This window comes from Dreissena polymorpha, chromosome 7, assembly GCF_020536995.1.
Source record: "Dreissena polymorpha isolate Duluth1 chromosome 7, UMN_Dpol_1.0, whole genome shotgun sequence".
NCBI lineage: Eukaryota > Metazoa > Mollusca > Bivalvia > Myida > Dreissenidae > Dreissena > Dreissena polymorpha.
The window spans coordinates 21,231,179-21,242,722 of record NC_068361.1 but is presented as its reverse complement, the minus strand read 5'-3'; the positions used below and the strand labels follow the sequence as shown (position 1 = coordinate 21,242,722).

Here is an 11,544-nt window from a genome sequence, read left to right as displayed (position 1 = left end):
GGCAAATGTATTTATACCAGTTTCGACCAAATATTAATTTCTGGCTTAACGTTATACAAAATATTTACTGAATGCCTACACGTCTTATCATTTCACACTATAAAATAATACAGTTGAGCAACATAAAGTCACCAGTCATAATGTCATTCTGTAAATCTATGCGACATTTTGTCCGTGAACCGACATGAGCTAACACACATTCTGTATTGTTTAAGCATTCAATTGTTTAATAGAGTACATGTTGATCCACAAAGACTAGTGACGCTGTATTAATGTGTCAAACTTCAATAAATCGATAAATCAATAAAGCATATGCCTAATGCTACTGTCATCTGCCATTGAAACTGGGTTTCTTAGCCTTGTCATGTGTAACAAACAAACTTTTGATAAAGCCAATCACACGAAACTGACAGGTAATAATATTAATATTGTATATACTGTTTTCATATCAATGATAATTGAAAAATGTTGTATATCAATGAGAATAACATGAAACAAACCGTCTAGTTTGACAGTCTTTATATTATTACCAAGAGTACTAACAACAGCTGGTATTGTTTGTCATGCAAAATACACATAAATGCTCTTGAGTCCAATGTCTGTTCCATAATCCCAAATCCGAGTGAATATTTCTATTGCTTTTTAATAAGTGTGTATCAAACATATATAAGTGATTTTACACCATTTTTCAATAATGCTCGGTCAAACAAATATTCCTATACACGCATACGGCAAATTGTTGACCGTTTTCGAAATTACGAGCAAACATTGATTTCTTCACAGACTAGGCAAATACAATGTAAAATAAATAAAAGATATCATGCTATTGCGATCAGCGCCAGAAATTGATAAATGAAATTCGGATTAGATTAATTGCAAATGATCTCAAAGACATAGTCATGGCACAAACTAAAAAATAATACGTTGCCGAGTAAACCAGGAAACCCTGTGTTTAATTAGTTTAAACAGTGATCCATTTTATGTAATGTTTATTCGTTACTAACGATACTCCGAAGCAAAGTTATTTGAGAAACATATCAGGAAAACACTATATCACGTGCTCCCAAAATACAATTAAAAAACACAACATAATGACCAAAAACGACCACAATAAACATACATGGAACATCGGCTAATGGCCATTGAAATGTCAATACATTTTCAGATTGCGATACGTTCATATGTAGCCTATAACACTAATTAATCATGTTAACAAAACAGCATCCTGGTACAAGTTAACACAAAAAATGGCATGCAAATATTGGCAATTTCAAGAACGGGGAATGATGTATCAGTGATCGGGCACGATGCTTCATAAATCATTGTATCAGGCACATTTTGGAGTGTCGATAATAGCTAGATTTAAAGAGAACTCATTGGCTGGAAAACTACTAGTGTCAAATGTACACATTCCTATTCCCACAGATCAAATAAATAATTACCATTACGAACACTAGCGATAGATCAGAGATTTGTTTACGACTTTGTAGCACGTTTTGATTCGCACGCTTACTACGTTACCCTAATTAATACATTACCCTAATTGAATAACACCCATACAAATAAAAATATTCCAAACTTAGATTTAAAATCATGGAATATTAATAACACGCAAATATAGATAGCTTATACAGTATTTATATCGAGACATATTATCGAATCGCCACAACACACACATGGCTTATAAACAAACCCATTAAAAGCATACATACTGATGTTATAATCGCTTTAAGACGAACAATGAAAACAATAATGTTTCAAAATATAAACATAATGTTAATATCAGATTATATAATCGTTGATTGTTGACATCAGACTATGGTTGGTTAGATTGTTTACTGTAACATAAAGTTGACAGTTATTGGACGGAGTAAAGAGTACGTATTATATTTCTGATTAAAACATATAATGATGACGATCCAGGACAATAGTCAGCAGATTGGTTTTACAATTTATCAGTTTTATTGAAAACATATTAACAGTGAAGTATGCATTCTGTTAGTAAACTAGCTGGCTCATAATCTAATACACGAAGTTAATTATGTGTTTTTAATTGATATACGGGCGTAAACGTTCTCGCTTATTAGTACATGATGAATCCGATGAACGAAACCGATTGAGATCATTAAAAATGCATGAATGCACACAGTTTTACCAAACTTAAGCAGTGAACTTTACGTAACGTTTTATCATATGCTTCATGGAATCTTAATGACATGTATGGCACGATCTTTAACTTAATTGAGCAAAAAGGTTAATTTTAATTCTGAATACTGTGTTTTTTGGCCTGGGGCGAAGCCCTAAGACCATAGTAATTATACAAATTCCTGAGACAGAACACACGAATGAATGAATTCCCAAAAGTCCGATTTACCACTTGGCGGTCATTCATGCGCAATCAAAGAAGTTCTTCGCAGATCTCAATAACCCGCCTTGTATATACAGAACATCACTATATAACATGACAGTGTCATAAAACGTGTAAACAAATATTATTGAAGCAAAATTGCTAAGCATTGGCTACGACATTATTTTTATTATTGTTTGCATATTCATGCGAGAATAGTTCCTCACTTGACGGTCTATGTCGAAAAGATACGAGTGTCTACTGAGACAGTAAATGCTATTCTTTTCGTCACCGATCAATAAACATGCTTGTTTACTTATGCACGAGAATTTCGTGAGTTTTGGCGAGTATAACGTCATTCGAGGTCCGCTTACAGGAGACAACGCACGTTGTGGTTCAATATATTTGTTTTAAGTTTGATATTGTGTTCGAAAAATGTCGGAAAATCAAGAAGTTTTGTCGGGGAATTTCAGCAATACATCGACTGTGGAGCAGTCGTTGCTCAGCAGGAAAGTAGAATGTTCATTTTAGTGTAGATATTAAAAAATAAACAATATCAAAACAGTTAAGGGATTTGATCATTTGTATTGTTTTTCATGTTTGGCTAACGTGATTTACATACTTTAGTTTCTTCTTTGTTTATTCGATAAAAGCGGATCGCTTTCTACATTTGGTGTTTGTTGCAATGTTTGTTGCCATTTGTTTTCAAGTAAGCAAATAATTAATTTATTTTCGGACGAACGAAGTGAGGGAGAAAATAAGAATACTTTTTTTTCTGATACATTTTTTAAGACATTACATTTGGTATTTATAAACACATTTTAAGATATTGTTATTTTATTTTGCGTTAACGAGACATTAAGAAAAAAAACGAAAAAAAAAAACAACAAACAGTTATTCATGATCATTCTCGAAAATATACAAAGTTACCGGATATGAAATTTCACTGCGCATATCGAGCGCGCAAATCGAGCGCAAATCGAGCGCGAAAAGTTCTACGTGAGACAACGTACACAATCTGTACACCGTTCTTTATCAGGGTTAACGCCCAGTCTCACTATGATGCCGGCGGAGCCTCGGTGCGTGATCCGGGATCTACCGGGATGAACCGGGACTCTACCGGGATGAACCGGGGCTCCATTTGGGACGACTCGGATGAACCGAGGAAACCGGACCTCCACCGGGAAAGTATTAAAAAGTGTAATACCTCCGGGATGAACCGGGAATCACCGAGAAGGACCGGCAACGACCGGCGCGGCACCGAGAACAACCGAGACGGCACCGGGAACAACCGGGATGGCACCTTAGCTCCACCGGGGCCCATACAGACCCCGGCAGAGCTACGGCAACACCCCGGTGAATGCCGTTAGAGTCCCGGTATAGCTACGGTTTATAAGAAAACCGGCGGATCTGCCGGAACGCCACCGGCATTCACCGTGACTCCGCCGGGGCATTACCGGTGACGACCGGGGTGAAACCGGGGCGTTGCCGTAGCTCTGGCGGGGTGTGATGCCGGTATAGACACGGTGAGAGCCGGCGGTGTTACGGTATACCGCGGCTCTGCCGGGACGCTGCCGGATTTCACCGGGGCTCAACCGGGGCACTACCGGCGACAACAGGGGTTATGCCGGGACGCTGCCGGCTTTCGACGGGGCACTACCGGCGACAACCGGGTCTCTGCCGGGGCTTAATCGGGATAAACCGTAGCCAGTCCGGGTTGACCGGGACTCTGCCGGGCTGTTGACCGGCTTCAACCGGGGCGGCACCGGGAAATAGTGTGCCTTCGTTTAAAAATTTCTACGAATCAGCCCGGTCCTCGCCGGTCGACCGGCGTTAGCAAACCGGGATAGACCAGAGCTCTACCGGCAAAAGTGAGACTTGGGCTTAAGTGGATTTTCTTTTGTATACACATTACAAAGGAAGTATGAGTGTTTTCCTGATCTGTTAAGTATGTGATAGAAAGCTATTTTAGGCTATGGAAAGTGATTTATTTGACGCCAACAAGAACAGTTTTTTGCGGCCATGTTGTTGTTGTATATCTTCACCGCCTATGTAGACGAACCTCTACAAGATTTGTAGAGTTGAACAAAAGGTTATTGTTCCCACAACTAGTATCGTGTTGTCCTTCACCGTCTATGTACACTGTAGTATATACACAACTATTGCCTTTTCTTGCAGTCTCTGAGCTTCTGCATTCAACCGCTAGGGTCAATCCGTATCAATTCGGACAAAGGGAGAAATTCGGACAAAACATCCTAAATGCATTTTACGTCACACTAAACCTAGCCCCAGGCCTTAAGCGCATACAGCGCTTCGATTGTTTGATGTAGCAGGAAATAGTGCTCACTGAATCCGCGCACGTTTCGATTCATAAAAAGGATTTGCCACATATAGTCGAATTTATCCACAACAAAATGTCATTGAATGTATTAAGTAGCAAAACTGATTTGTTCGAAGTTTATCATACGTTTAAAAACATAAATGCTTCTTACAAAAGTCAACCATCCGTTGGACTTCACGTTTTTTCCTTGATGCATGTAAGGAAACGTATACATCTTTATACAATTTAAGTATACTTCTCCAAGCATACCGTATGTACCAGATTAATATCGGCTTTGCATATAATTAACCGATGTCATTATCAATATACAAACCAAACGTTCATTTTAATTTAAGATAGCATATATTTAAACACGCAAGATTCAAATTACATTGTCGTATTTTTTTCAAAGAAATCGATACAAACTCATTCAATATTTTCTTATGATAATCTTTACAATTCGATATTAATAATTTTGCATCACAGTGAATGCTGTTTGTCTTAAACTAAATTGTTAATTATAAATTGCAACTGCATTGTATACTATATTGGACGTTTAAGTGATGGCATGATTGTTGCTTCTTGACTATCGCGTAATGAGTGTGCCCGTCTTAGCCCAATATTTGATTTATTGTTTCTGCGCGTCCAGCCAGCGTACTGTTGGATATTCGAGCACACAATCCTTAAACACACGATCAAAGCAGCTGGGGTTATGTTTGATTGAATTAAAGAGCATTTTACAAGTATACATATTCGATGTGATGCGACATAACTTTACTACAGAGAGGCGTTTTGCGAGTGAGCGTAGTTTCATATGTTCGGCCTTTTTTTAACATCGCAGCGTTAAACATATACTCCAACACTACAACTGTTGATGACTTTATAGACATGATTTTTCATTTAAATCCCTTTGACTGTATTGCCACGTATACTATGAAACTGTTTCCAGATATTAAATTTGATCGTCATGAAACGCACGCAAAGTGCAAATTTAAGGGTGAATACATCATACATATTTTACAGAGTAACAACTGAGCGAATTGCACACATAACGTATTTGCCTTTACGAATATCTGGCAGTTTTGATTTTACATGTTTTGCCTTGGGGAATGGTTTGTTGCAGGGGCTTATAGAGCATGCGATATTTTACCAAATCAAAAGTCGAAATGTAATAATGAGAAAGAGATATTAATCAAATCTAAATGGTTTCTTCCTTTTAAGGGTTTGCTTCAATAATCGCTAATACTCAGAGTATCTTTTCTACGAATAAAACAATGGAACAGTTGCTCTCAAATCATGCATTTGTGTTTTTTCTTTGAGTGGCTTTTAGTGTACAGATTTCTATAACGTCTGGGTACTTACGTGATGCAAGTCCGTTAAACGAAATGCATTACGAAATACAAGTGGTTTATGTAAAGAGCATTTATCTTGATTTGATCATTTTAATGCCATTCATTTTGTTCCATTGCTTACGGTACAGATGTAGTTTCTATAGTTTGATATAAACTCATTACCTTAATTTCGGCAACAAGAGTATTTTAAATAAATTATTGTTTTGTGATGTATTTGTTTTTGAATTTGCATCAACAATCAAAATTGCTCTATGCGATTTGTCTGATGAGAAACGAATTATTTTTCTAGTAAACAATTTCAAAACAGTTGAGTAAAAGCTGAAAATAAGCGCCTTCAAGGAATCAAAGTTGCTACATGTACAAGGGCTTTACATTATTGAAGTGCTTGTCAATAAATTTGTTTTGTTCAATTTAGTCTGTCCAGATCATATAAGTTATTTTACCTTTTCGAAATTCACAAAACACTCATCATCTTAATTTTGTCAACAGACATTTTCTATTTTAATTGAACTGTTTTTTCATTTGCAAGTTTATTGAAAACAAAACACAGTATGTTGTTATTACATAACCATATACCATTGAGTTTTGCAAAGAATACATAACCATGTTAAGATCGGTATGTCTTTTTTCAGCCTGACTTTATCAAACTGCAAGTCAGTAACATAAATAAATCGCTTACACGGTATTTTGTTTTTGGTTAATTTCTGCGTGAACTGCCGGCTTTGGCGCGCCCTTACACTTAGTTCGTCCCAAATGCATTAGTATTTGCAATTTTAAGGCGGTCATTCAATCTATCATTTTGTCATTTTAAAGTGTTTGTTCAGTGTTGTACTTGCAAACGGTTATTAGCATACATTAACTATTAAGTGAAAATGAGTGTTTTAAAATGTACTCTGATCTCATACATAGTTTTATCCAATTATGCTATAACTGTCACTCAAGTATATTTAAATGCGGTGAATTATGACGACGACGACGCCGACGCCTACGACGTAGGGGACGACGACGATGGCGATGATGATGGGGACAGTGATATAGTGGTAGGATGCTGGTCTAGGGATCGGAAGGTCCCTGGTTCGAATCCCGCTTGGGGCACTGGATTTTTCTGAGCAAAAAAATAATCCCACGCTTGCTCCTCTCCACCCAGGTGTACAAATCGGTACCTGTGTGGGAAATAAGTCAATGTGCAGTGGCTGCTTTCGGCGCCATATTTAAACGGACGACTTAAATCCCAGTGATCGGGGGGTTAATGTCGAAGTCGGCTGAAGATGCACACGTTGTCGAAGCAGACTATTAACCGCACCTTTAACCTTTTTTAACCTTTTATGATGACGATGACGAGAATGATGATAATGATGATGATGTATACAATAATTAAAATGTATAGTGTACAAAAGCTTAAGATAACACAATCGCCGAGTGTGTGTGTTTCTAGAAAAGTATGTTTACTTTTTAATCATGCGGGTTAATTGTTTAAGTAAAGTGACCATGCTGACATTGTGACCCAAAACAAATATGCCAATTTATGTTCTATGTTTCACGAATACGAAACCGATGCCACACGTAATTTGCAAGATGTCTTTACATCTTAGATATGGAGATATGGTATTACATTAGACAAAAAGTATCAACGCATTCGATGTTTTCGTATTATTTGTTTTGTACGGCTTTCTTAAAAGAATTAAATCATCGATCGCCGTTGTTTGAATTCAAATCTAACGATGAAGTTCGCGATTATAACTTAAACGTATTACAGTAATTACATTAATTACATATACAATGACATGTTGCAAGGACTTGTCAACTTTTCATTACATTTGTCACAAGGCATAATGATTTGATTTCTAAGCACAGTATATGTATTATGTATCGTTCGCTAGCTAATCAAACTTATTTGTTCGCGTGTGTTTTATTGTCAAATCAATGTGCACCATGTTGTACGAACAGGTCTGCACGATATTTTGGTGATTATCCCACAGTCTATGTCCCCCGAAGGAACAGGACGTTAACATTTTATTCATCACAATTATTGTTTTAAGCAAAAGTACGAGCCGTGTTACTAGGTTGAACGTTTCGCAACCAATGCTATATTAACAAGCAAAAACGTGTTAAAATTATTTAATAGCTTGTATATACTTAACGAATCTTTCAAAATGAAAACTATGCAGGGAATGCATGCCCTCTAACCAAAAGTTTCGCTGTCTAATTCCGTTCCAAAGTATATCATTGAGTTAAGCAATAATGTAAAAGATTCCAACAATGTTAATGCCTGATGGATACAATGTTGAGTCATTTGGAAAGAAACTACCTTTTAATGGATACAATGGTTAGTCATTTGAAAATAAACTATATTTCAATTGAATGTACATGAAGGGTGTTAAGACAAACAGTTCTTGTGAAACATAACATTAATCATTACGTTTCAATCGTAAAAGGTGGGATACATTAGATTAACTTGATGGCGTTTATTATATCCATTCATTTAGGGTGATGAATGACGCATTTCCTAATTGTGGATTTATAAATTGTCCTTCATATGTATGGTCTTGTTCTTAATGTATTCCACATTATTCTTTAGCAAAAGTTTATATTTACGGTATTCGTCTTATTTAGTATAATCAAAGAAACTTAAACAAAATGCATTCGTTAAGTCTAATACATCATTATATTTAGAAATGTTTATTAAAACACTACTGAAACGTGTATGTAACTAACTAAGAAATGTAGAGGTGGGTCTCTTTTTTATCAAATGCAATGCCATCACACACAACCCAATTCTAGAATGGAGCATTCAGCTACATTACTTTGGAGCCACACTTTCTACACACATAAACGAAAGAGAAACCATTTGTGTTTCAATATATAATAATTTATATCTTACAATGTTAGTTCAATATAATTCATCCACTTTATAAAAAAAATCACCAAATATGTATGATCTTCAATTTGACAAGTTTCAGCTGGTAAAAGTATAGGATTTGATTATGTAGTTTAAATATTATTTCTATTTGTATTTCAGTTGTCCATAACGCCGTTGTATTTTCATCGGATCATACGTGTAACAACTGAGACACCAAACTCATCCCTGTACTGGAATCGTGCCCTGTCAATCATACAGCATGTCTCTCACACTTATAGCCGTTATTCCACTTCTGACCACACAGTTGTTGTGCGCTTGCGCATTTGACGTTTTCACTGGAAACGACGCAGATAAGGACAGAGCGGACTTTTTACCAGAAAACAGTTACCAATCTCGCCTGAGAGAGGCGGGCGCTTATAACTCTTTAAACACACTGATTGCTCGCTATATCAACAGACTACAAGGAGAGGAGATGGCACGAGAAAGAGAACTACTGAATGAGTTTTATCCAAAATTAGTTATGCCTTATCCAGAAGATTTTTCATCGAAGCAAGACGTTATCGGACATAGACAGGAGAAGAGGAAAGTGTTTTGGCAACCGTTGGGATATGGGGGATCTAGTTCCGGTGCAGACAGCGACACATCATCGACTAACGGTCGACAAATGTTCCGTTATGGCAAATAGAATACTATCTTCAGACGTTGTTTATGAATGCATACGAATGGAATGCATCGGTTAATAATGCACATATAATATCATGCTTTATAACTGTTACAATATAACATGATAATTGCCACAGAACGACACATTCTTCAATTCCACAGATTACTTCTTACAGTAATTATAGTAGTTTTGTTTATATAGTATTTTGTAAGGTCGTATTATAAATTTAAACGGGCCTTTTCACAGATTTTGGCGTATTTTGATGTTTGTCATTAAATGCTTTATATTGATAAATGTAAACATTGGATCTTAAAAGCTCCAATAAATAATCAAGAATAAAATTAAAAAAGGAAAACAAAAGTAGCCGGTACCAGGGCTCGAACCAATGACACCCGGAGTCCTGGAGTAAGTCTGAAGTAAAAACGCCTTAGCCCTCTCGGCTATTCCGCCGGGTATACACAGTTTAAGTATTTTATACCTTATATAAGCAATCTTCTTAGTTTCGTAAATTTAAACGACAACAACAGAACTCTCCAAACTATTTAATCGTTTCGCGTTGCAACGCTTTATAATTTTTAGGTTTTCAAATCGTCAAAAGATACATATAGAGGCTATATGGTACTATGATAAAAGTTCAGTAATACTGTTTCCTCACAAATATCATAGCTAAAACGAAAATTTGCGAATCTGAAACAACTTTTTTCAATATTGTCGAATTACCAAACCGCGAAAAGATACCTTTAATAGTCTTATACAATGTGTTTTGTTATTAAACGGAAATGTTGCCAGTATATGACCGTTTTGACACCAATTTTGTTTCTGTTAAGTTACATATTTTAATGTTTACTTCTATATAAACTTTAATTATGCATCTTTCAACCGTTTTAAGACTCGTCTTGTATATTAAAATACGTACTTACTATATATTTTAAAAAAGAATATGGCATATTGCGTATTTCTGTTTACTTCCTTGTTTGTACGTATCCATATTTTGGTGAAATATAGTAATAATACATATGAAGATATTTTGTATCATCGAACGCATCATACCTTTAAATAATACATCGACAGAAATTATTAGTCAACATACAATGATAAACATTGTGTATACATCTTTATTGTTCCATAAATGAATTGCATGAGACATTTGAAGGTGTTGATCACCAGTTTATTGCGTTCACATATTCGAATTACAGATATGTGGCAATGAAAAAGGAAGTTTAAAATATACGTCAAAATATAAACATCTTTACAACATCAATTCACAAAAAGTTTCATACAACTTATTATGTATACGCATAGGTGAATCATGAGATTCAGAGGCGACAAGCGAAAACTTCTGAAAATAACTTGCAACCATCATATGTTTTTGTTACTAATAAAATAAAGTAAATGGTATATCCTACATATGTTAGCGTTACTATGATTTTCATGTGCCGTTGAACTTTTGTGTTAATTACCGATTGAAGTCCGACTTCGTAACCACACACCCTATAACCGCACCCAGACAAGTATGGAAACCGTGATGCTTTTACTTTAATATAGTCTCTGCAATACATGTTATTGTTTATTTTACAGACTTATTTAAAAAAAATATTAACACACTTTTGTGAAAATTGCACGCACTTATCTTGGACAAAAAAGAAGTCGCGGATTATCGGCCAGAGTAACTTGTGATTCCATTAAAACAACCCACAAACTGATGAAATAACCATTCCATGAAAATACGTAGAGGAGGCCTGCCGCATACAAAAAGTAATAATAACTTGGTGTCAATTTTAGTTTTTCAAAGTATGTTCCCTTTCTGTAATTTAACAAGATAGTATGAAAAGAAGGACTGTTTAAGTGTAATGTATGTGTCGAATACAGATATGTGTTATTTTCATATCAAAATCATGGACGTTATTTTAGCCGTATTACATTGAAATGTTTTTATACAATATAAATTGTATTTACTATAGTATACACTTTACAGGTTGAATGTGAGTCGTAAAGAACATA

At 35.7% G+C, this 11,544-nt stretch overlaps 1 protein-coding gene across 1 annotated transcript; it reads left to right on the top strand.

Annotated features, from left to right (window-relative positions):
* Positions 1-1,752: 1,752 nt before the first annotated feature.
* Positions 1,753-10,948, top strand: LOC127839522 (uncharacterized). The gene is made up of 2 exons (XM_052367912.1): positions 1,753-1,797; positions 9,082-10,948. The coding sequence occupies exons 1-2, from the start codon at positions 1,753-1,755 to the stop codon at positions 9,562-9,564; spliced, it is 528 nt and encodes a 175-aa protein (XP_052223872.1). The 3' UTR covers positions 9,565-10,948.
* Positions 10,949-11,544: the final 596 nt, after the last annotated feature.